This window comes from Mirounga leonina, unplaced genomic scaffold, assembly GCF_011800145.1.
Source record: "Mirounga leonina isolate KUSES-001 unplaced genomic scaffold, KU_Mleo_1.0 Mir_53, whole genome shotgun sequence".
Lineage (NCBI taxonomy): Eukaryota > Metazoa > Chordata > Mammalia > Carnivora > Phocidae > Mirounga > Mirounga leonina.
The window spans coordinates 62,094,323-62,121,708 of NW_023270807.1; the positions used below are offsets into that span (position 1 = coordinate 62,094,323).

General features: G+C 39.9%; 1 protein-coding gene across 1 annotated transcript; it reads left to right on the plus strand.

Moving 5' to 3' along the window:
* The first annotated feature begins 5,069 nt into the window (after window positions 1-5,069).
* Window positions 5,070-6,489, plus strand: LOC118001547 (elongation factor 1-alpha 1-like). Its single transcript, XM_034991688.1, has one exon. The coding sequence runs from the start codon at window positions 5,135-5,137 to the stop codon at window positions 6,236-6,238; it is 1,104 nt and encodes a 367-aa protein (XP_034847579.1). The 5' UTR covers window positions 5,070-5,134; the 3' UTR covers window positions 6,239-6,489.
* The last annotated feature ends 20,897 nt before the right edge of the window (window positions 6,490-27,386 follow it).

Consider the following 27,386-nt stretch of genomic DNA (forward strand, 5'->3'; position numbering starts at 1 on the left):
TTGGAAGTGAGAAAGCTAGTTATTTACATCAGTTTGAATAATTTGAAGAAGCATTTTGAACTTTAATCATTGAAAGAATAGTACAAGAATTTATAACTGACAAGCTAGTATGGGGAGAAAATAGAAAAATAAAAATAAATAGTACAGGGGTGCCTGGCTGGCTCAGTCAGAAGAGCATGTGACTCTTGATCTCAGGGTCGTACGTTGGAGCCCCACATTGGGTGTAGATTACTTGAATAAATAAACTTTTATTAAAAAGTACAAAGGAAGTGAAAAAAGAAGAAATAGGTGGAACAAATAAAATATAAATAAATGAAAGATTAAAACCTAAGTATATTTGTAATCACCTTAAATAAAAATAAATGATATGCTTCTATGGAAGGGCAAAGTTGGTTAGATTTTTTTTAATTAAAATTATTTTTTAAAATTAATTATATATTGTTTATAAGAGTTATATCTTTTTTTTTAAAGATTTCATTTATCTGTCAGAGAGAGAGCATGAGCACAAGCAGGCAGAGCAGCAGGCAGAGGGAGAAGCAGGCTCCCCACTGAGCAAGGAGCCTGATGCAGGACTTGAACCCAGGACCCTGGGATCAGGACCCAAGCCAAAGGCAGACACTTAACCAACTAAGCCACCTAGGCATCCCTATAAAAGTTATATCTTAAACATAAGGAAAAAGAAATTTTAAAAATAAAAGGATGAAAAAAAACTATAAAAATATTAACCAAAAGAAACTGGTATGACTATAATAATATCAGACAAAGTAAACTTTAAGATAAAAAAGCATTGCTAAAGATAAACAAAGAACATGATGAAAGAGTCAATCCACCAGGAAGATAATATAATTTCAAATTTTTATGTACCTAATAATATAGCCACAAAATGTAAAAAGGAAAAAACGACAGAACTAAAAGGAACAATAGACAAATAACAATTATAGAGAAGACTTTAACACAGCATGCTCAATAAATAATAGAACAAGAGGGCAAAAAGAAAGGCAGTAAAATATAGATTTGAATAGCATGACTTAAAAATCTTTCCTAAGTGACAATATAAAATACTGCACCAATAATGCAGAATGCGCATACTTTCCAAATACATATGAACTATTTCCCCAAGTTGACAATATGCTAGGTCATAAAGCAAGTCTCAACAAATCTTAAAGGACTGAAATAACAATGTTCTCCTGTTACACTGGGATAAACTAGAAAGCAATAACAAGAAGGGTATTCAAAATTTTGCCAATATTTAAAAATATTAATATGCATCTAAAATATCCAATAGTGAAAGAAAAATCATGACGGAAATTTTAAAATATTTTTGGGGCACCTGGGTGGCTCACTCGTTAAGCATCTGCCTTCAGCTCGGGTCATGATCCCAGGGTCCCGGGATCAAGCCCCACATCGGGCTCCCTGCTTGGCGGGAGGCCTGCTTCTCCCTCTCCCCCCCCCCCCCCCCCCCCCCGCTTATGTTCCCTCTCTCGCTGTCTCTCTCTCTGTCAAATAAATAAATCTTTAAAAAATATATATTTTGAACTAATGATAATGAAAATGTGACTTACCATAAGTTGTAGAATGCAGCTAAAAGTCATACTTAGAAATAAATGTAAATAAATATATGAGAAAAGAAGAAAGACTACAAATCAATGTTTTAAGTATCTACCTCAAGAAATGCAAGAAACAAAATAGCAAGCTAAACTCAAAGAAAACAGAACAAAGACAAAAGTAGAAACATACAATAGAGAGGATTAAAAGAAAGCAAATATTCGTTCTTTGCAAAAAAAAAAAATATATTAAAATTGCAAGACTATGGCCAGACTAATCAAGAAAAAGAGAGAAGATACAAATTACCAGGATCTTGTTTGAAAAAGGAGATATCACTATATGTCTTAAAAACATTTAAAAGATAGAAAGTGAACACTACAAAGAATTATATGCCAATTAATGTGAAATTCTAAACAAAATAACTTCTAAGAAAGAAAGAATTTACTAAAACTAACACAAGAGAAAATAAAAAACCAAATAGTACTTTTTGCATTAAACAAATTAAATCTGTAATTAACATCTTTGTGCCCTCATATATTCTTCCAAGCATTTAAGGAGATAACGATTCTTTCATAAAATCTTCCAGAGAATAGAAAGGGAGGGAACACTTCCTAACCAATTTTATAAGACTAGCATAATCTTAATACAAAAATGAGACAATAACATTTCAAGAAAAGAAAATCACAGTGAGATCTCTCACAAACATAAAAGCAAAACATCTTAAACAAAATATTACCGAATTGAATACAGCAATGTATAAAGAGACATTGAAGTGAAATTTAAATAGATGAAAAAGAGGCATTTCAAAAAATTCAACACCCATTCATTTTTAAATAAAATAAAATAAGACTCAGCACATTAGGAATAAAAAAAATAATGTCCTTTATCTGATAAAAGTTACATATTAAAATTCTGTAGCAAACACCATACTTGACAACAAAATGTTGAAAGTTTTCCCCCAAAAAACAAGGATGCCAGCTATCATCACTGCTACAACATTGTATTTGAGATCTTAGATCAATGAGGAAATAAAACAAAATGAAGTAAAAGAATAAGGATTGATGTACTTACGTACTCATATACAAAAATCCAAAAGAATCCACAGATAGTTAAGAAATGAATTTAGTAAAATCATTGGATAAAATGTAAACAACATCAACTGTATTTCTAAATAAGCAGTTGTAATAGAAATAAAATACTAGAAATAAATCTACCAAAAGATGTGTAAGACATTTAGGTGAAAAACTGCAAGGCTATACTGAGAGAAGTTTTACAAGGCCTAAATAAATGAAGCAATATACGATGTTCATGTGTAGGAAGGCAATATTGTAAAGATGTTGATTCCACCTAAACAGATCTGCAGAGTCAATGCAATCCTGATAAAAGTCTAGCAGAGGCGTGTGTTTGTATTTCTCCCAATGGAATCATTTCTATATATTTCCTTGTATAGAAATGTAAAGGATGAAAAAGAGCCAAGACAATCTTGAAGAAGAATAAAGCGAGAGAACTTACTCTACTTGATCAGATAGGTATCAGGACTTAATAAAAAGCTGCAGTAATTGCAAAAAAAAAAAAGAAAAATGGAGAACATTCTGACCTACCTGAGAAACAAGGTAGGTAGATCTGAAGGTCTAGGTGAGGGTAGTGATCATGAATTTTATGTAGCTTCTGTTGGAGGTGGGAAACCTAATTTTCCCTTGATAAATATTCCCATATGGAGGAACTAACAGTCCTGGCTTCTCTCCATCCCCTCAATTCACTGCTTTCCAAGGAGAAGTGGCTTACTTGACCAGTGAGTGTGAGAGAAGTTGCTGAGCCTGCAGCAGGCTGACTGTTCTCTCCTTTGGTGCCAGCCAACCCATAGGAAGCACAGCTTGACAGAACCAGACACCCTTAGCAAGCAGGCTCAACTGAGGGTGTAGGTTGGAACTCAATACTACAAAGCAGCTATGTCCTATGAGTATGTGAAGTGCTGGTAATCAGGTGTGTCCAGGAAATTAAGAAAGAACTGGTATGATTCAAAACTATGCTTCAGTTTTATTCAGAATAGAAACAGGAGAAAAGGGAGCACCTAGGTGGCTCAGTGGGCTAAGCGTCTGCCTTCAGCTCAGTTCCTGATTTCAGGGTCATGGGTTCAAGTCCCACTTTGGACTCCTTGCTTGGCGGGGAGCCTGCTTCTCCTTCTGCCTGCCATGCCCCCTGCTTGAGTTCTCCCCTCGCCATCTCTCTGTCTGACAAATAAATAAAGAAAATCTTAAAAAAAAAAAAAAAAAAAAGAAACAGGAGAAGAATGAAAAAAATTAAAAGAAGACTGGCTAAAATACCTGGAAGAAGGGGAAAAAGTGAAGTCTTAGAAGACCAGCTGGACAAAATGATATCAGAAAGACTGCAGGGGCCAATAGTCTAACAGAGGAAAGAAGGCAATATTTTGGAGGACAGACTGGAAAACTGCCTTCATAGGAGCCAGCATTCAGGAAACTACTAGGAAACGTTCTCTTAAAACTTCAGAGAAATTGTCCATTATAAGCACACATGAGTGATGATCCTTTAAATATTATGACATCTATACCAAGAGGCTGCATATAAATTGGGAATATCTGACAGGAAACATTGAAGAATATCAAAATAAAATATTCAAGAAATTATTGGATAACTTTCAGGGTAATGCAGTTACTATAGATAAGAACATAGGTTTTGCCTGCACCCTGGGGAAACATGCTGAAGAAATCCGTGGAATTAGGACTCCAAGGACAGGTATAGCAAGGATGGGACATAATAATGGGACTCAAGAATAATAACAGATTGTGTCCAGGCTTGGGTTAGATAGTGGTCTGATGAGTGGGATCATCTATTCCAGAAGGTAAGGTAGACAAAATGTGTTTGAATAGGATGCCTTTGACAGACCCCAAACTCACTGATTTTGTATCTCTCACTATGGGAGATACCACAAGAAGTAATCTAGATTGTAAAGGAATGTATAAGAAAAAGAATGATCTGATCCATAAAGCATTGAAAAAGAGAAAAGAAGGGACAAAATTCCAACACACAGAGCTAGCCCACCTGTGTTACAGAAGGAAAGGGACCAAATAAACACAGCAAAATGTTATTGGACCTCCAAAAATTTTCTCTTCCACAAAAGCACTGAGAAAACTGGTAAAAATTGTCAGAATCACTTCTGTGGTTAAATTTATTCCGAAGTATTTTATTCTTTTTGATGTTACTATGAATGGAATTATTTCTTGATTTGATTTTCAGATTGTTCATTGCTAAGGTATAGAAATGCATTGATTGTTTTATACTAAGTTTGTATCCTGCAACCCTGCTGAACTTGTTTATCAGCTCTAATAGTTAATAGATTTTTTTGTAGATTTCTTTGAATCCTTAGGATCATGTCGTTCTGCAAATAGAAATAGATTTTCTTCTTCCTTTCAAATCTGAATTCCCTTTATTTTTTTAATTTTTAAAAAATTTTTTTGCCAAATAACTCTGGCTAGAACCTCCATTAGAATATTAAATAGCAGGCTTTTTCGCAACGGGTTTGCCTCCAGAACACAGGTGTCGTGAAAACCACCACTCAACCTAAACCAAAATGGGAAAGGAAAAGACTCACATCAACATCGTCGTCATTGGACACATAGATTCGGGCAAGTCTACCACTACTGGTCATCTGGTCTACAAATGTGGTGGGACCGACAAAAGAACTATCAAAAAATTTGAGAAGGAGGCTGCTGAGATGGGAAAGGGCTCCTTCAAGTATGCCTGGGTCTTGGATAAACTGAAAGCTGAACGTGAACGTGGTATCACCATTGATATCTCTCTGTGGAAATTCGAGACCAACAAGTATTATGTGACCATCATTGATGCCCCAGGACACAGAGACTTTATCGAAAACATGATTACAGGCACATCTCAGGCTGACTGTGCTGTCCTGATCGTTGCTGCTGGTGTCGGTGAATTTGAAGCCGGTATCTCCAAGAATGGGCAGACCCGTGAGCATGCCCTTCTGGCTTACACCCTGGGTGTAAAACAACTAATTGTTGGTGTTAACAAGATGGAGTCCACTGAGCCACCCTATAGCCAGAAGAGATACGAGGAAATCGTTAAGGAAGTCAGCACCTACATTAAGAAAATCGGCTACAACCCCGACACAGTAGCATTTGTGCCAATTTCTGGTTGGAACGGTGACAACATGCTGGAGCCAAGTGCTAACATGCCTTGGTTCAAGGGATGGAAAGTCACCCGTAAAGATGGGAATGCCAGTGGAACCACACTGCTTGAAGCTCTGGATTGCGTTCTGCCACCAACTCGTCCAACTGACAAACCCTTGCGTCTGCCTCTCCAGGACGTCTACAAAATTGGTGGTATTGGTACTGTCCCTATGGGCCGAGTCGAGACTGGTGTTCTTAAACCTGGCATGGTGGTCACCTTTGCTCCGGTCAATGTTACAACTGAAGTAAAGTCTGTTGAAATGCAGCATGAAGCTTTGAGTGAGGCTCTTCCTGGGGACAATGTGGGCTTCAATGTGAAGAACGTATCTGTCAAAGATGTTCGTCGTGGCAATGTGGCTGGTGACAGCAAAAATGACCCACCAATGGAAGCAGCTGGCTTCACGGCTCAGGTAATTATCCTGAACTATCCAGGCCAAATCAGTGCTGGATATGCACACACCTCACATTGCTTGCAAGTTTGCTGAGCTGAAGGAGAAGACAGATCGTCGTTCTGGAAAAAAGCTGGAAGATGGTCCCAAGTTCTTGAAATCTGGTGATGCTGCCATTGTTGATATGGTTCCTGGCAAGCCTATGTGTGTTGAGAGCTTCTCTGACTATCCTCTTCTGGGCCGTTTTGCTGTTTGTGACATGAGACAGACGGTTGCTGTGGGTGTCATCAAAGCAGTGGACAAGAAAGCAGCTGGAGCTGGCAAGGTCACCAAGTCTGCCCAGAAAGCTCAGAAGGCTAAAGGAATATTATCCCCAATACCTGCCACCCCAGTCTTAGTCAGTGGTGGAAGAACGGTCTCAGAACTGTTTGTGTCAATTGGCCATTTAAGTTTAATAGTAAAAGACTGGTTAATGATAACAATGCATCATAAAACCTTCAGAAGGAAAGGAGAATGTTTTGTGGACCATTTGTTTTGTGTGTGTGTGTGGCAGTTTTAAGTTATTAGTTTTTAAAATCAGTACTTTTTAATGGAAACAACTTGACCAAAAATCTGTCACAGAATTTTGAGACCCATTAAAACAAAAGTTTAATGGAAAAAAAAAAAGAATATTAAATAGCAGGGGTGCCTGGGTGGCTCAGTCGGTTAAGCGGCTGCCTTCAGCTCAGGTCATGATCCCGGGGTCCTGGGATTGAGCCCCGCATCAGACTCCCTGCTCGGCGGAGAGCCTGCTTCTCCCTTTCCCTCTGCCTGCCACTCTGCCTACTTGTGCTCTCTATCTCTCTGTCAAATAAATAAATAAATAATATCTTTTAAAAAAAAGAATATTAAATAGCAGTAGCAAAAGCAGATATCCTGTTCTTGTTTCTGATCTTAGGAGGAAAGCTTTTAGTCTTTCACCATTACATATGATGTTAGCTGCGGGTTGTTTAAAGGTTGAGGAAGTTCCCTTCTATTCATAGTTTTTTGAGTGTTTTCATCATGAAAGGGTGTTGGATATTATAAAATACTTTTTCTGTATTGAGATGATCATGTGGTTTTTGTCTTTTACTCTATTAATATGGTATATTACATTAATTGAACTAGTAATTAAAAAAAAACTTCCCATATATAAAAGCCCAAGACCAGATGTCTTCAATGGTGAATTCTTTCAAATGTTTAAAGAAGAATTATCGCCAGTTTGTCACAAACTCTTCCCAAAAATAGAACAGGAGGGAACACTTCACAAATTATTCTACAAGGCTAGTATTACCTGATACCAAAAAAATAGACATAGACATCACAAAAAAACTATAGACCAAACCCCTTTTGAATATAGATGCACAAATCCTCAACAAAATACTAGCAGCAGAGTTTAGCAACAGATAAAAATTGTTATGCACAATGACCAAATGGGATTTATCCAAGGAATGTGAAGTTGGTTCAACATATATGAAAATCAATCATTTTACCTCTTTAACAGAAGATTTGTCTCAATTGGGTTTATTTCATGGGTCATGAAATAATGGCTGGCATCAAAGGACAGGAATCCTAGCAAGACTAAAAGCTAGAAGAATTTTTTCCACTGAGTCTCTGCCATTGCCTTTGACAAAACTGGGTCCTGGGTTCTGGGAACATCATTTTGTTTGAAATAACTGCCCTAGAGCTGAGGATTTGCTTATTTTCTGTATTTCATGGGTGTTGGCTATTGCTATGACAATCTCGTATAAACATTAATTCTTTGGACTCTTAAGAAAAAAAAAAAAAAAAGGTAGGCACATGAGAGCCTCCACAGTAAATTAACACAACTTCTGAGGCCATGAAGACTTTGGCTTCCGAAACAGAAAAACTCTTGACTTATAACTTAATAGAATAAGAAATCGGAGAGGATAGACTTTGGATTTAATTTCTTTGTACTTGAACCTCATTGAACTCTAACTTATTAAGGAATTTCATCTTTGGACTTGAATTTCTTCCTAAAAGATTGATGATAGAGCAGATTTTTATTCAAATTTGGGGCACCTCTATGTTGATGGCACTTTATTATTGGAGTATCCTTATGTGGGTATTTAATCTTATTATAGAACCTCTATATTGGATAGATGTACATGGACATAATTTGAATTGGGAAATAGAATAAGAAGTGAGATTTCAGCCTTAGGTTATTTTAAACATTTTTTTTTAATATTTATTTATTTGAGAGAGAGAGAGTAAGAGAGAGCACAAGATGGGGAAAGCTCAGAGGGAGAAGCAGACTCCCTGCTGAGCAGGGAGCCCAAAGCAGGACTCGATCCCAGGACTCCAGGATCATGACCTGAGCCGAAGGCAGTCACTTAACCAACTGAGCCACCCAGGCGCCCCATGTTATTTTAATGATCGTCCATTTTACACACTTAAGAGATTTCAGGGAGAGGGGTGTGGGTTTACAATGACTATCAGCAGTCCCCAGTAGGTTTGGGGTAACTGCCTTATGGAGGTGGAAGGAAGAACACCCTGGCAGCCTGCCAATCCAGTCTTCCTTGGAGCGAGACCCTGAATGATCAAAGGCTTAATAGGGAAACCAAAATGGTTAAGATGGGAAATTGGGCAGAGGGTTGAAAGGACCACATATTTTCTTTTTTATTTTTTTTTTAAGATTTTATTTATTCATTTGACAGAGAGCGAGCACAAGCAGAGGGAGCAGCAGCAGAGGCAGAGGGAAAAGAATCCCTGCTGAGCAGGGAGCTCAGTGCAAGGCTCGATCCCAGGACCCTGGGATCATGACCTGAGCCAAAGGCAGACATTTAGCTGAGTGAGCCACCCAGGTGGCCCGAGACCACATATTTTCATGGGAAGGAATCTCTATAGAGAGACGCACACCAAATGAGTCGCACCCTGCCAGGCCCACACCATGTGTCATCTTGACAGTTTATAGGCTAACATTTGACCAGAAGTCTCTCTGTCCCCATGGTTAACACCTTGTGACCCTGGAACTCTACTTTTCATTTTAACAGGAATAATTCTTTTTTTTTTTTTTTTTTTTAGAGAAAGAGCATGGGCAGGGTGGGGGTGGGGGGTGGGTGCAGAGGGAGAGGGACAGAGCAAGAGAGAATCTTAAGCAGGTTCCATACCCAGCCTGGAGCCTGACGCGGGGGCTCCATCTCATGACCCTGAGATCATGACCTGAACCAAAATCAAGAGTCAGATGCTTAACCAACTGAGCCAAAGTGCCCCCTTATGACTTTCTTTTTTTTTTTTTTTTTTTAATTTTATTTATTTATTTGACAGAGAGAGACACAGCAAGAGAGGGAACACAAGCAGGGGGAGTGGGAGAGGGAGAAGCAGGCTTCCCGCAGAGCAGGGAGTCCAATGCGGGGCTCGATCCCAGGACGCTGGGATCATGACCTGAGCCGAAGGCAGACGCCTAACGACTGAGCCACCCAGGCACCCCCCCCCTTATGACTTTCTTAATAACCTTTTCTTTTTTCTAACTTATTTTATTGTAAGAATACAGTACATAATACATATGTCATAGAAAATATGTGTTAATTGACTGTTTATGTGATTGGTAAGGCTTCTGGTCAACAGTAGCTTATTAGTAGTTAACTTTTAGGGGACTCAAAGTTATATGTGGATTTTTGACTGTGTAGGGGTCAGTTGCCCCAAGTCCTCAGTTGTTCAAGGATCAACTGTACTATTGCTTTAAGGATAGAACACAAACTCTTCACTACAGTTTTCTAGACCCTTCAAATTTGTCCCCGCTACCACCAACCCCCATCTCTCTCTCTATAGCACACTTGCTGACACACACCAACCATACGGAACCACCTCCAGGTCCTGAGATCTGCAAACACTCTTCTTCAGTGTCTAAGTAGTTTTCACCTCCTTAATCAGCTGCATCAAATGTAATTTTCCTATCCTGCCCTCCACATGGTTTATTCCCTCTGATGCTTCAGTTCTCAGAAATCAGTTTCTTTGGGAAACCTTTCCTAATTCATTCCCTAAGTTAGATCAGTTGTGTCTTTCAAGTGTTCCCATACTGTGCTGTGTTCTACTGTCCTATAATTGTGTATTGATGTGTCCCATAGCTCCTGAAACACTGCAAGCTCTTTGGGGGCCACACTATATGCCCTGTCAGAATTGTATCCATAGGGTATAGCACTGTACCTGCCACACCATGAACACGCAAAAAGTAATTCTGATTAAATGAATTAATATAAAATGAGGGGAATAGTTGAAAAATCAGTTAAAGGAGCCTAGATTAGGAGGATCTCCCTTAATGTTATCAGCAATTTAGATGGAAAAAGATATGAGTACTTAGCTGATTACAAGGATAATAAAATGTTTAAAAATCCACTTAAAAAGGGCACATTGTCAAGATAAAGAATTATGAGCACTTTGGCTGGAAAATTGGACTTAAATGTTTAAAAAATTTCCATGTACTCTAAGATAATATAGTCCAATGTGTCCCTCTTTCAAACTGAGATTCAGAAACGGACAGTTTGGGGCCTAATTGTTAGCAATGTAGGTAGGTATTTAAATGCTTCAAAAATCCACCAATGGGATGATAGGAAAATCCTCAGACTACAGAGGAACCACAGGAGAGGGATCTATAAAGATAGCCCAGTTTGTTCCTATTCTAGAAGGAGTACTTCTAAACAAGGAGAGCAACATCTGCACCTAGAAATCAAAATTGGTAGATTCTCTATCCCACCTTCCACCCAAGTCTTCCTGCCTAGTCATTAAAATGAGTGAATCTATGAATCTGGTCTTCTCGTCAAAGAGTTTATGAAGTTAATGAAAACAGAAACTTTTTAGAAAGAAATAACACTTGACAATCAAACACTTGCCATTAGCTTTGGGGTCAGAAGAACCTGATACTACAATTTGAATTTCTTTCTGTACCCTGGCACAAAAAAAAAAAACAAGGTATTGCCAATAGAGTTGTTACCAATAGTTACTCCCCTTTTTCTTAACTTCACTGGTACTACAAAATCTACAATTCTTAAAAAGTCATTGTCTACTTTGAATCCAGAAAAGAAATCATTCCTAAAAGGGAAATGGGAAAAATGTCTTTCCCTCAGGATCTCCTTTGCAAATTCAGATTGCTTTATTTAAAAGCCCTTATGGACAATCCTCCACAGATCATGACTATGTTTATAGTACATTAAAAAGGGAAACTAATGTCTGGGAGTTAAGGATCATTAAATATTAACAGAATCCAACAAGGGTGAAACCATTAAACTCCAGGAATTTGTAGAAGAGTGGTTCTCAAAATGCAGTGCCTGAACCAGCAGCATCACCTGGGACCTTGTGTTAGAAATGCAAATCCTGGGGGGGGTGCCTGGGTGGCTCAGTCGGTTGAGTGACTGCCTTTGGCTCAGGTCGTGATCCTGGGGTCTGGAATAGAGTCCCAGATCGGGCTCCCTGCTCGTCAGGGAGCCTGCTTCTCCCTCTGCCTGCTGCTCCCACTGCTTGTGCTCTCTCTCTTCCTCTCTCTCTCTGACAAATAAATAAATAAAAATCTTTAAAAAAAATAATAAAAATAGAAATGCAAATCCTGGGGTCCAAACTTGGATGTACTAATCAGAAACCTCAGATGGTGTTTTAACAAGACCTCCAGATAATTCTGGTGCACATTAGAGTTTGAGAATTGTGGACGTAAAAGAATCTTAGAACAAAACACAAGGATCATACTCATTTGGATATCATCAAATTGAATGATGATCTTTATAGAAATATGAATGATTACCTGGAAGAAACAGGCAAGCTATCTGACTGAAAGCTCAGAGAGGCTAATCTCCAAATTGATTAGCTTCTCTGATTTTTTTTTTTTAAGCTGATTTTCTCAATGGAACCACCAGGAAAACAAAACAAAACAAAACCACCTCACACTATTGTACAACACCAGATTTGTCTGGCTTTGCCAATCTTCTGCAAGCGCTTCTTTAACTATCTTTCAAGATTCACAGAAATCACTGCTATCAGAGGCAAACTTTGGAATTCCCCATTCTCTCACATGGCAGACATATATTGATTAGCCCCTTATTATCATTTGATGACATAAATTTAATTTCCAAAATACCGAGTAGACCATTCTCTATCCATTTCTTCAGGGACCTCATCCAATCTAATCACTCTAAATTTCATCCTCACAGTTGTGGCTCCCAGATCACATCTACTCACGTTTCCACGTGGGCGTCCAATAAGGATCTCAGACTTAATATGTCCAGAGTTAAGCTTCCGATTTCCTCCTCCTCCTTTTGCTCACCCCCAAATCTACTCCCCTGGCAGTCCTTCTTCAGTGGTTCCAATAAAGAGCAAATGCCTACTTGCCATTACTCAGGACAGAAACCTTGGAGGCATCCTTGATTCATCAGGTTCTCTCCACCCCATGTCCACTGCAAGCTCACATCTGTGTTTTGTCTAAAATATTATATCAGTGTGGGCACTTCCCACTAACTTCACCTCTAGTATCCTGCTCTAAGCACTTCTGAAATGCTTCCCAGGTAGTAGTGTCCCTGTTTCCACCTTGCCCCTACTTCAGTTAATTCTCTTCTAATCTATTCAGTCTATTCTCCACAAAGTGATCCCATTAAAATGGAAATCAGATCCTGTCACTTCTTTGTTCCAAACTCTCCAAAGGTTTCCATTTCAACATGGCCTCTAAGGTCCTTACATAACCTGTCCCATCACCTTTGCTCTCTTCCACTCTGCAAGAGACACACATAAAAGAGCTTCCTTGCTGTTGCTGAAAGAGCCAAGCATACAGCCTCTTCAGGGCCTTTGCAGTGTCCCTTAGCCTGGTATCTCCAAGAGCAGAGTCTGAGACAAGGCTTGCTTACAGTAGTTTCTGTGGGAAGAAAGCAGGAGGGACAGAAGCAGTGTCATAGGAGGAAGGAAGGCAAATATAAAGATGCATGATTGCTCCTGCTGAACCACTAGAGAGGGCAGCAGGGTGACTCGGTCTCCACTCCCAGGACCAGTCTCCATCAGGGAGCTGCCTCCTGCTGGGCACGGGACGGAGGCAGAGGGACGAAGCTGCCTGCGCGGGTGATGTTTCCAGGTCAAAGTCTGCACCAGCCCTCTCAATTGGCACCGATTTCCTGCATCTGTGCCACTTTCTGCCTGGGAACCAGGCTCCACACCCAACACAGAGCCCAAGGCGCAGCTTGAACTTAACGGCCCTGAGATCAAGACCTGAGCTGAGATCAAGAGCCAGACGCTTCACCAACCGAGCCACCCAGGTCCCCCCCACCCTTTTTATCCCATTCTTAAACTTACTAGGAAAGGGGGCACCCAGAGGCTTCGAGAACTACGAGCCTTTACAGCTCAACTTCTCCAGCTCCCCAGGGCGCTGTCAAGTCCCGGGGCAAACTGGGTCAAGCTCTGGCCATGAGGAATGTCACTGAAACTGTGCTTCTCTCCCTCCCTGCAACCGCCCAGAACTTGGAAAAAGGCTAAGTGTGCAGCGTCAAAAAAATAAAAATAAAATAAAGATGTATGATTGATGGGATCACCTCTGTGGGAGACAGGTACTCAACCCCACAGGATCATCCTTATAAAAAGCGTACGAAATTCATTTCAACTGTCCACCATGGAAACAAAAAAGGAGTAGAATTTACCTATAGGCTCCAGTTTTCTGTTGGTCAAGGGTAGCCCCATGGGCATAAACCCTCTGGCAGAGCTGGGTTACGCATGCATGACTATCGACTGAGTTTCTGCAGACACCCATGTTGTGGCAACACAGAAGTCCCAGGTCAGGAGTCAAAAGTATGGGAATGTAAGTGACTTGGGCCCCAATGGAGGCACTAGATTATACCTCTATGCAGCCAGCTGAAGCCTGAGGGAAAGGATACCACAGCAATGGCTGGAGTAAGTGATAGGAAGAGAGGATTTGAGGTGGAGCACAAGCCACGTCCAATTCCAACTGCCTCTACCCTCTGCCCAGAACACTCTTCCTCCAAATATCCTAATGGCACTCTCCCTCATGGCTCAGATGTCACCTTATTAGAGAGGTCTTCCCCAAGCATTCAGTTTAGAATAGTAACCACCACACCCCCCTCCAAGATCCTCCATACTTAAAATTAAATTATAAGTATGAATTTAATTGATATTCTAATTAGAGGGAAATGGACAAGAGGAAAATAATAAAAAGATTCCAACACCTAGCCTAGAAGATTGTGAACCATTTTGAAGTTTGTGGAAAAAAAAAAAAAATGGGCATATGGTTAGCTGATAAGACTTTGCTGAATCCTATGTAATACCAGCTTTAACTCTGTAAAACCAGAATATTAATCAGACAGCAGAAAAATAAAACTTTCATTATACATGATTTCCTAACCTGAGTGAAGAATTTTATCACTAGGACAAACAGAAGAAAAGAAAAAAAAAAATCTCTTTCCCTGACCCACCTATGTCCTTTGTAGTTACAGATCTATCTGAAACCACTGAAATATTATATTTAAAAGACATTAAGGCAAACCATAAGAGACTCAAGAGATTCTTCACTCTAGGAAACAAACTGAGGGTTGCTGGAAGGGAGGTGGGTGGGGGGATGGGGTAACTGGGTGATGAGCATTAAGGAGGGCACTTGATGGAATGAGCACTGGGTGTTATACGCAAGTGACAAATCACTAAATTCTAGCCCTGAAACTAATACTACACTTCATGTTAACTAACTTGAATTTAAATTAAAAAATTTTTTTAAATAAAATACTTTAAAATCATCTCTCTTTAAGAAAAAAGGATTTGTAGAACTAATGATCTGCAGAGAGGTTGGATATGATGGATTCAGAAATAAAAGAAATAGCATGAAAATTTACTGTATTGAATGATAGTGAACACGATTTGTATAATCACACCTGCTATTCCTTCACTGTAAATAGTTGCTACTTGGAAGCCATAAGTGGGAATCAGATTCAATGCCACTTTTAGGGTCTTAGAAGGAACAGTGAGAATATCTCTCAACATTTAGAGAAGGTCTAATTTGAGGCAACCCATTTGGGTGACCATCTTTCTTTAAAGCCTTCTGGGGGGAAAAAAAGGGGGGGGGCATTCAAATGCCCTATTTAGGAGGTTGTATCCTTATTGAGAAATAATTCTATTCTGTATCTAATTCAAGCCTGCCAAAATGCATGTCCACCATATGCAGGTCTAATAAAGCTGTGTAACAGTCTATACTTTATATGCATTTTTACATCACCCTGCAGTTTCCATTTTTTTAATGCTGCATGATAATCATTTCTTTCATCCCTTCTTGCAAGATTAATTTCCTCTTAATTGTATCTCTGACTCAAAGTTTCCTACGTTCTTTGGTCTGAGGATTCAAGAGGCCAACCAACATGGACTTATATAACAGGCCTGGTGATTTCTATGTCTGGTATTTGTAAATTCAGTATGGTCTAGCCCTGGCTACTACTCAAAGTCTGGTTCCCAGGCCAACAGCACCAGTAGCACCTGGGATCTTGCTAGAAATGCAGATTCTTGGATCCCCCACTAACTACTGACTCAGAATTTTCCTTTTAACAAGATCCCAGGTGATTCCTTGCACACTGAAGTCTCAGAAGCACTGTTCTAGAGAAGTACAGAATGGGAATGCCAACATCATCCCCAATACCCTCCAAGAGCCAGCTGTTTTGATCTCTTATGCTGTTGATTTTTTCTTATAACCATATTTCTAGCACAAATTAGTAATTTATCTGTAAAAGTTAGTAAAAATGCAACATCTTTTGTAGAGGCTTGAAAGGGTAACAGTCTTTAATTAAAGAAAAGTTATTTCTTCAAGGTGCCATTTACTATTTACCATACAAATGAAGTTCAGTATATGCTCCTTTACATTGTTACTTGTTTATGTTGGTCTCTCACCCCCTAGATTATAAACCCCCTGAAGGGCAAAGACTAGGCTTTATCTCTCTCTGCAGCCCCAAATCAGCATATATTCAGATATTTATAAGCAGTTGTTAATGATTGTTAAAGAAGGCATTCCCTTGCATCTTTTGTCCTAAACAATGAATCCATGGATGCAAAAAGTTGAAGGGCCAATTGCACTTCTCAATTTCATTGTGGAGAAACAAAACCAAAATTCTTGTTAAAATCAATATAGATAAAATCTGTCATTTCCTTTTGCCCTCCCAGTCCCATTACCCTACCACAGTAAGAGATAAGATAGTCTGAACACACTTACAACCCGGCTGTCACTACCCAGGGCTTCTTTAAACTCTTAGAAGATTAAACCCATGATTACTTTTTTCCCTAATGGCACACTTTTAAGGGTCATACTTTTTCTAAATTCTAGATATATTTTCTATTATAAATAAGTTCTGGAAAATAATCAGTACAGTGCTTTTACTACAAAGTGCTGGTGTTCTTGCAGCTCTTAAATATGAGTAATCAAGATCAACTTACTTAGTTTTTCAAAAGGCACGTTCCCTTCTTTATTTTGGTTCCTCTTTCTACTGAATTTCCTGAAGGAGTAGAAGAGAGCATTTTTTCTAAGGAATGTATCTACATACTATGACATTGCTTTTTTCATGTCTTCTCTTAGAAGCTTTCCATCTTTAAAAATCTCTGCTCCAGGGGCGCCTGGGTGGCTCAGTCGGTTAAGTGTCTGCCTTCGGCTCACTCAGGTCATGATCCCAGGGTCCTGGGATCCAGCCCCGCATCGGGCTCCCTGCTCTACCAGAAGCCTGCTTCTCCCTCTCCCACTCCCCCTGCTTGTGTTCCCTCTCTCGCTGTGTCTCTCTCTGTCAAATAAATAAATAAAATCTTTAAAAAAAAAAAAAAATCTCGGCTCTGGTCTTGATCTCAGGGTCTTGAGTTTAAGCCCCACATCGGGCTCCAGGCTGGCCCCGAAGCCTACTTTAAGAAAAAGGGGCGGGGGAGGGGGGAGGGAACAATATTTTCCTTTACTTTCTCTCTATTGCTCTGTATTGTGGGTACAATACAGAGATTTTTTTTTTTTTTTTTTTTTGTCTTCTTTTCTATGTTCCAGAGTCTTCCCCCTGGCAAAGCCTAGGTACAAAGTCACTTTTTCAAAGTACTTTTTTGAACCCTTTAAAAGCCTTCAAAATTTATTTGTATTTCTTGATAATCTACTCAACTATCCCACTCTTTCTGGCCAACCCACTTGTAAAAAACTTATTAAATATCTTATGGAAGTATATAGATTTACTTCTTTTTCTTATTTTTATGTTCCTAGCAAAATGCACACACACATCTAACATATTTAAGCTCTACTTAGCAACACACTATAAACAAGGAAGTGCTGGATTTATTATCACAGCATCTTTTCCTACCTCTTTGCTGATAAAAAGAGCAAAATAACTCCTTGATTGAGTTAGGAAATGTGTCCTCATGCAGGTGATTTTCAAACATCCTAACGTTACTGGGACACATCCCCATTATACTTTAGGACACAGAAGTCAATCCAGCAAGTGCACCACTGGACCCAGATCCCATAAAACTTTCAAATCCAGCTACTCTGTTCTTACTGATATTGCTCTAACTCAGGCCCATGGGACTTACGTGTACCACTGCATGAAATTTCTCACTGTCTTATAATGTTCCCAAATTGTTTTCATGTGAAACATGCTCATCTGCCCCCCATAAGCCACTTGAGGGAAATTACACTTTTTTTCTATTCCTTAGCACTCACTTAAGTATCTAGTGCTTATCATCCTGAGTCCCTTACACAATTCTGTTCACCTAATATAATCTTGAGCACTTAAACACTTCTTTGTGGATTGATCCATTGATTGGCTTTTACTCTTTGCGTAGAGTCAGTATCAATACAGATAATGTAAAACTGAGAGTTGAGGTAATTACCTGGCTAATTAAAGCAAAAGCCAATCATTCTCTCCAGCCTCCATTTTCCTCTCACAATAAAACTTTCAAAATCAGCAGACTGGATGCTCCCAACATGAATCTACACATAGTCACTAGAGTAACGCAGCCCTCTGCCAAAGTATTTTGTTTAAAAGTAGCCAAATAGCACACAGCTTTGTAAAATGTGGAGCTCAAGTCTGTAGCTGAATTAGATTATACCAGAAAAACTTTCACAATACGTGGACGAGGGCATGCACATGGAATTGGAAATTGAGCAATGTATATTTATTTATAATCACCTCATTTCAAAAAAAAAGTATTTAAGATGGTATACAGAGATGCAGAACTCACATCAACATACTTATAAGCACATACACAAACACAGATAATGACACCAACTAGGAGGCAGCTTAGGCACTACTGAGAATCAGTTTTACAGCAAAATTCAAGCTTTAGTTCCTGTTTGATAATGTGTGTTTCACTAATTATAAGGCAGCATATTTAAATTTTTATTATTTATATTATAAGTTAAATTGTACTTGGCCTCCTCTTTTAGTTAGACTTGAGTGGATGCAATTGCATACTTACATTTCAGGAATGTAAGTAACCATATACCATGTCATTAGTCATCTTCAAAGACTAGGAGTTTTCACACCTTTCTCTCAGTTTCCCCTTGCCAGGACCAAAAAAGGATACTATAAATGTCATGTTGTAAATGATAAATCACATTTTTATGGACTTGGAAGTTAACTTTGCTTAGGAGCATTTTTATGGATTTTGGAAGCTAAAGAATAAAAGCAGCTAGGTTTATAAGATCAAAAAGTTTCTTTCCAGGGAGTAACATTTGTTCTTTGTTCCAGGACATTCACCATTGATTTCAGTTTTCTCCTGGCATTTTTTTCACCACTAAGAGGTATAAGCTGAAAATAATATCCTTAATGAAGGCAACTGTTGACCCAGCCTCTCAAATGAAAGAGAGTGTTTGTTGTTGTTGTTATGTATGGGAAACAATAAGACAATACTGGAAAGTCCTCCCACTGGCCATTGCCCTTTCTTCCTCCCGTGATTTTGTTCAGGTACCCACACTCTTCCTAAGTAAAGGCCCAGGTCTAAGGGGTGAACTTTGTTTAGTCTTTGGCATGCATAGTACTGAATGATGAGATTAGGAAATGACATGTGACCTAGATCTGGTCAATGAGACCCCATTTCTGCCCCTACCTGTTGTTGTACCTCAAAGGGATTGTGAAACTACCATGGCTGTCTTGCCACTGCAAGGGAAGCTAGGCCACTTGGATGAAAACAGCAGAACAGAAACATGGAACCTGGATCCCTGGTGACACTATTGAGCCACTGAACTGACCAACTCTAAAATTGCCCTACTTCTCTTGAATGTTCTATAGTTTAAAATAATAAATTACTAATCTTTTAAGCCAATTGGATTAGGAGTTCAAGTTATTTGCACCTGGAAACTAATACACTCTCTCCTATTTCATGCTGTGATGCAGTAGGGAGAACTTCAAAATGTAAAGAACTTCTTGATATTTCACTGTATAAGTAGCAGGAGAAAGAAGGAAGATGAATGCAGGATTGGCGCAAGCCAAGCTACTCATGCTGTTTGACAAGGTCCAAATATGGGGGACGATCCTGAAAAACAGGAGACTCCACAGCTGGCTCCTGCTACTCTCTTTCATTTTGTTTATGGCAATCTTTGCAATTGTGGGAATATTTCTGGGGTTTCATGATAAAGTGACTACTCATCTTAGTTACGCCTATCTAAGCAATCATAATGAAACTAATTCCACGAAGAATTAGTTTCTATAGAACAAAATAACAAGACGGTCACGCTCTGTCTAGCACCTTTCTCTTTGCGTACTGTTTTTTAGTTTTAGCGAAAGTCAATAAGCGGAAATCAATAAAGGTCATGTTAATCATTACAAAGGAAAAATGAAAGAAGGCTATGTCTGTAATCCAAAAAATGATCTAAGATTATCTCAATCACTTGTGAAAAAACATAATCACATGTTACGAAAGTATGGAAAAACAAAAATATCCTAACATATAAATAAAGTTCCTCCGAGGCTGTCAGGAGGAGATGCTTGCAACCTGATCCTGTGTCTGTGTCTCCTCATTCGCCGACGCCGTCCTTTCCTACGAGACACCCACCCCGGCTGGAGCTGGACTCCGGCACAGGATCTGAGCATGAGTCCTCCATTCATGTATTAACTGTCTCATAATATCTCAGTGTTTACTCACTCATTCCAAAGTCTGTTCTAGAACACTACACTCCCTGGCATTCTGCAGGGTCCTAAGGATATAGGGATTAACATACCATAAACCTCACCCTCACAGACCACGGGATGATACATATGCGTCTACCAAAATTTTTACCTCAATATGAAAAATGCGTGTGTGTGTGTGTGTGTGTGTGTGTGTGTGTGTATATATATATATCATCTGCCACAGAAACCCAGTGGCACCTAATTTAACCTGGGAAGAATTCCAGAAGAAATTTTTGTTTCAAGTTATGAGATATTTTCCTTTAATTTATCCAAACATTTCATGAAGTCATGTATTTCAGAGCATATCAAGTAATCCTTAGAGTTGATTCTGAAGAAAAAAATCAGCCTTAGCCAGACACATAGTAGAGAAGGAACCATCCAAGAAGGGAACGGTGACAGGAGACAGGAGCACAAGAGAGCACAGGTGGGGAACTAAAAGTAACCTAGCATGACAGGGCAAAGGTGCACTTGGGGAAGTGGCAGGTCATGCCCTGCAGAAACAGAAAAGGGCCAGCTAATAAAGGTCTTTATCCTGGGAGGATAGCAAGTGACAGAGAGACATTATCCTATAAGCCTTTTTTTCTCTTTTTTTTAAGAAAACAACTCTGGCAGTAGAAGGGGTGATAAATTGGGGAAGGGAAAAGTTAAAAGACAGAGGGATATGACTCTGAAGCTATTGCAGAAATCCACCCAAAAATGGTAAGGATGTGAGCAAAGTCTGGGGCAATGAGGACGCAAAGAAGAGAGGAGATGTGAGGATGATTAAAAGAAATTGATTGATGGAAGAGTGGATGGAGAGAGGGATAAGAGGTGACCTAAGCTGACTCCCAGAGGACTGGATTGATAATCAGGAGATGACTATGCCAAGAACAGAGATAGGACATTCCTGGAGAGGAGAAGTGGGGCACAGCGCAAGCAGAAGACATTGTGTGCCCTGGCCAGAAGCCATGAGAAGAGCTGCCATGTGTCCTGATGGCAAATAGTCCACCTCATTGTCACCACAGCAATCTTACTCCAACTGAACTGAGTTTGTCTCAGAAAATATGTCACCTGTAGCTGTGAATCAACAACCGTCCATGAATTCCTATACCTAACTCCTCTCAATCCCCAAGTAACAGAAAACCTCAGAGGTAGACTGATTTAATCAAGTACATGGATTTCTTTTATGGTGCATGGATAAAACATAATGTAATACAAGGGAAATGGAAGAAGAAGTTAAATATCTTGCTATACATTACAGTATAAATAAGCTCAAAATTCAAGAGAAATAATTGAAAGTGATTCTTCTTTTTTTCATTTGGGTAAGTGGTCTGTGTCACACTATGTAAATGCAACAGTTAATTTATTTTATTTACATTTCTTTCTTCATGTATGCTTTATAAGAAATAGGAAATAATGTATGCTTTATAAGAAATAGGAAATATATAAACACAGAGATATTTTTAAGGTACCTTCAGATGATAACCTTAAAGACACAGATATTGCGTACGAATAAATTTACTTGCAGCCTTCAATGACGTTCTATATGAAAGGGAAATGGCCTTCTACAAACAGGGGAGAAACTAAAACCCCCAGAAGCAGCTCCTTTTGGCCCATGGCAGGTGCTAGGAGAGCAGAGTCCTGTTTCCTCCAGCTCCCCCTTAGCCCTGGCTGAGAGTCATTAGTGGCTGCACCAATATCTCACTCTAACATATCTGAGTTATGTAACAAATAACAAGGTTGCCTATTCTCTCACTTTTTACCTTTGAAAAATTCTCCTGGATATGTAGGAGTTAGGCAGTAAGGGATGTCTGTTGCTTATTCAAAAAAAAAAAAATGTTTTTTCATGGAAACCTACTATGGGCGAAGTGCCCAGGAAGTCGTGGTTCCTGCCTACAAGGGGAGTACAACATATTACTACTATACAAAGGTGAAAAGCGAGAACTAGAACAGCACCAGAAGCTGCAGGGCATGTTTCACAATCGAATGAGTATTGGAGCTAGCTCTTAAAACTGAGGGAAGTTTCTACCAGGCAGGAACAGGAAGAGGAAAGAATATTCAAAGTTAAAGGATCACCTCGTGCCAAGAAATGGAATGCAGAAAGAACAGAGTCAATGCATATGCAACATAGCTAAGTGCCTAGTAAATGAGGCAGAGCTCACACACCTCCTGTTGGGTGACACCCTCAGGCCTCTGACACCGCTCAGCTGCCTCTACAGTACCTACCACAGGTCCTAGGGTTACTCCTTGCCGAAGTCTCTCCGCAGCTGGAATGCTAACTCCTAAAGATCTGAAAGGTGCTTTTTCATCTTTGCATTTACAGCACAGGATGCCACACCTGGTACATGATTGGTATTCCACACGTCGTGCCGAATCAATGTGCTGTGCCTATGTGCAACCCCAGTTCGCTGGAACCAGGGTGAGTGGGAGTAGTAAGACAGAAAATGAAATAAGAAATGGAGCTTGGAGCCAGATCATGAAAAGCTCAAACCCCATAATTAAAGAGTTTAGACTTTAGAGTGAATGTGGACTATTTTCCTGAATGAGTGGCATTGGACAACCAGATAAGAACCTGTTGTGATAGGCAAGAGGCAGCGAAGATCAGCAAATATGAGAGATGGCCTGAGATAACAGAGAGCCTGGGGGGCACCTGGGTGGCTCAGTCAGTTAAGCGTCTGCCTTTGGCTCGGGTCCTGATCTTGGGGTCCTGGGATCGAGCCCCACATCGGGCTCCCTGCTCCGCAGGAAGCCTGCTTCTCCCTCTCCCTCTCCCACTCCCTGCTTGTGTTCCCTCTCTCGCTGTGTCTCTCTCTGTCAATTAAATAAATAAAATCTTTTTTTAAAAATGGCCACTGACTTTATTTTAACAGTTTAGAGCATGAGGAAATAGGGATTGAATTAGAAGAAACACTGAAATGGAGATAAGGAGATCATGATGCAGTTTTTTACAAAGCAGTATTACGATTGTAAAGAAAATAATTGGAAAATACTTTCATCTCTAAAAATGTGTGGATTTGTTTTATTTTCTTTTCAGTGATAATGAACATATTGATGACATTAAGTAACAAGAACACAGTCATATCAAGTGTTCATCATTTTTAATTTGTTGCCTTTTTTATTTCTTCATTCACTGGAAGAGTCAGCAAAAGCCTCTGAAAACATTCTTTTTAATGAACCAAAATCAATTTCCTGACCCTTTCTTTCTTTGTACAAATATTTTTCCTAACCATGTATTAAACACAAGCACTCAGTACTAGTGTGCTGTGGGTAATGTGATGATAAATGGGACATTCCAGAATGCAAGGAGTTTTAATCTTGCAGAAGAGATAACATGTATTCAAAGAATATAATTCAAGTAGTAAGTGTCACAACAGAGATACGAACATGCCCCTAGGAGTTCAGAAAAAGAAAAATCACTTCTGGCCAAGGTGATCGGGGCAAGCTCCATATACGAGGAAATGAGCAGGTTCCTGAACCTATAAATGCCCACCATTAGGCTGCAGAAAGAGATTTTACCCAATGCCAAATTCTTTGCTTCGCATTCTGTGTGCTTGCTGGCTGACTGAAGGAAGAAATCCTGACTTGTCTTCTTCAGGATTAGGATGTTCCTAAAATAAATACAGCAGCACACAAAAAGTATCCACCAATGGAATTCCCAGACATGTTTTCAAATTAGTGACAATCAGTAGAAGCAAAGTGGGTGGTTGATACAGTTGCATGTCGTGAGACTACCCACCCTGCCCTTCTGTCTGCTTTCCCTCACTCATACAAGGGAACGCTTTCCATTCAACCTAGCAACACAGCTCAAAAAGACAAATTATAACAAGCAAACCAACAATCCAACACTACTGGCTAGCTATAATGATCTAGTCCTTGAATATCAGTGATGATGACACAATGTTCAGCTTTAACCCCTGGCTTTTCTGTTTCACTAGAAGCCCTCCTGGCAAGGAGAGAGGGAGACAAGGGAAGTATTCCCTCCCTACTCCCTACCTCCAAATATCTGCCTGGCTCTGTCCCTTTGTATTCTTCCCTTTTCAGCAGAGTAGGGTAGGGTATATAACTGTATTCTCACAATGAGAGCACTGCACATGAAAATAACGTAGGAAGCTTTTCAGTTACAAAGGTAATATATCCAAATTTTATGTCATCTGTATTTCACCACATTAAAAAAATCTATTTATTATTTCTTTTAAAAAGAAAAAAGAGAGAGAATGTTAAAAATAGTTCTAAATTTCCCACCACTTCTAAACCCATTCACTTCCCCTCAGACACCAACATTCCTTTGAGTTTGTGGTGTATCCTTTCTTTCATTTTTTTCATAAGCCATATGTGGTGTTATTTTCTTTGCTTTTCTAATTTATACAAATGGTATCACATTATTCATGCCATTCTGCAACTTGCTATTTTTCCTCTTAACATTGTGTTTCTAAGATCTATCGATGTTTGTTTTGTATATAAGATCAGATCTGCGGGGGCACCTGGGTGGCTCAGTCGTTAAGTGTCTGCCTTCGGCTCAGGTCGTGATCTCAGGGTCCTAGGATGGAGCCCCGCAACGGGCTCTCTGCTCTGTGGGAAGCCTGCTTCTCCCTCTGCCATTCCCCCTGCTTGTGTTCCCTCCCTCGCTGTCTCTCCCTGTCAAATAAATAAATAAAATCTTTAAAAAAAAAAAAAAAGATCAGATCTGATTCATTCTTTTAAGGCTTTGTACAATTCTATGGGCGCATTTCCTACTGATGGACAATTAGGATGTTTCCTATTGGTCACTATTGTGGTGCTGCAAAGATCCTCCTCCTCCTCTGTCTCTGTGCAGCTGTGGAACTGTGTGGGACATTTGTACCATGTCAACTTAGCTAAGTTGGGACTACATTTCCCAGAATTCTCTCTCTGTATTTCTGCCAGATAACATGTGCCACAAGAGGCTTGGGAAGCAGGAGTGAATGGTAGCTGAGCCTGCAGCAACTCCAGTTCCTCCAGATCTCCTCCAGCCTCTCTGACTGCCGGGCCAGGTGCATGGTGAGATCTGAGACAAAGGGCACCAGCTTCTTCTGCAGCTTACTCCCACTGTCAAAGCTGAAAGCTTGGAGGTGATGAGAGACCTATGCAATCTCCAGTCCATCCTCATCAGTTCCAGGTTGTCCTTGCTCTTCCCCACTTCATGTCCCTCATTCCTTCTCGACCGTCTGGTCTGCTGACTTCAGGCTCCCACACCAGACACAGAAACCACAACCTTACATAAACTGTTTAAATCAACTCCCTATAACAAAGCCCTTGTTCTACACCAGAGGTAGTGGTTCAGCTTCTCTGGATCCAACCCTGCCTGGTAGACTGGAGGGATGTCTTTAGAGACAGACACCCTAAACTGCCTTTTCCTCCAATCATCCCACTCCCTCTTGCTTCCCTTGGAGGTGCAGATGGACAGCAGGTGCCTTATATTTAGGAAAGAGAAGTTTTCATACTAGAATAAGATTGTCTCCTACCTCTTCTGATAACCTTATTTCTTCACTCAAGGGCACTGTGTACTCTTTACTCGGAAATTAACTGATTAGTGGAACATAAAATTTCTTCTTACTTGCTTACAAAACTAAACATACTCTTTTCATATGATCTAACAATGGTGCTCCTTGGTATTTACCCAAAGGTGTTGAATATTTATATCCACAAAAACCTGCACATGGATGTTTATAGCAGCTTTATTCATAATTGCCAAAATTTGGAAGCAACCAAGGTGTCCTTTAATAGGTAAGTGGATAAATAAACTATGGTACATCCAGACAATGGAATATTATTCAGCAGTTAAAAGAAATGTGCTATCAAGCCATGACTAGACATTAAAAAAACATTTAAGAGGAACCCTAAATGCATATTACCAAGTGAAAGAAGCCAGTCTGAAAGGGCTACCTACTGTATGATTCCAACTATATCGCATTCTGGTAAAGGCAAAACTATGGGAGACAGTAAAGAGTTCAGCGGTGGCAGGGATTGGGGGTGGGCTAGGATGAAAACCAAGAGGATTTTTAGGGCAGTGAAACTACTCTGAATGATATAATGATGGATACATGTCATTATACATTTGTCCAAATCCATAGACTATGCAACACCAAGAGTGAACTATAACATAAACTATGGACTCTGGGTGATTACACCGTGTCAGTGTAGGTTTATCAGTTATAGCAAATGTCCCACTCTGGTAAGGGATGCTGAGAATGGGGGAAGCTATGCACATGTGGGAGCAGGGGGTATAGGGGAAACCTCCATACCTTCCCCTCAATTTTTCTGTGAACCTACAACTGATCTAAAAAAAATTGTCTTAATAAAAAATCAATCCCTTCTTGCCAAGGGCCTGCAAAGAAGGTAACTGCCTTATTTTTTACCTAAAGGAAATTCACTTTCTGATTTTAAATATGAAACATGTGTCATTTGAAAAGAATGAGTAAGTCAACACAGCATTTCACCAGGGGCTTCCCCTTCACTGGGATTTCATCAATATTGAAAGAGACAAGGCTTGAGAAGAATAACAAAATTGAAATTATTTTTTAAAGCCAAAGATTGTAGCTGAGATGGACAAAAATCCAACACATTTGCTTATCCCAAGGAGAAATGGAGGATACCCACCTCTGTGACCCTCTACAAGGCACCATATGGCAGGGCCAACTTGAATGGCCTTTTCAGGAGGATGCCACCAGTACTAAGAGCAATGTAGGGGTGAAGAGAGCATGTGATTATGGAAGCTCCATCTCATAAAAGAACTTCCCACCTCTTCAGAACTACAAGGAGCTGAAAGCTGGGTACTTGAAGAGAACTAAAGCACAACACGAAGAAAGACTGAAATACGCTCACTGTTACTTTTTTCAGTTCGATTACTTCATCCTGACTAACACTTTCCCCTCGACTTTAGAATTGATGAGAGATTGGAGGCGGGGATAATTCATCCTTCATTACTTTTCCTCTTGAAAGAAAGAAATGAGGGGCGCCTGGGTGGCTCAGTCGTTAAGTGTCTGCCTTCAGCTCAGGTCATGATCCCAGGGTCCTGGGATCGAGCCCCGCATCGAGCCCCACATCGGGCTCCCTGCTCGGTGGGGAGTCTGCTTCTCCCTCTCCCACTCCCCCTGCTTGTGTTCTCTCTCTCACTGTGTCTCTCT

Coding starts and splice junctions, on each gene's coding strand:
- LOC118001547 (XM_034991688.1), top strand. CDS start 5,135: ATGGGAAAGGAAAAGACTCACATCAACATCGTCGTCATTGGACACATA.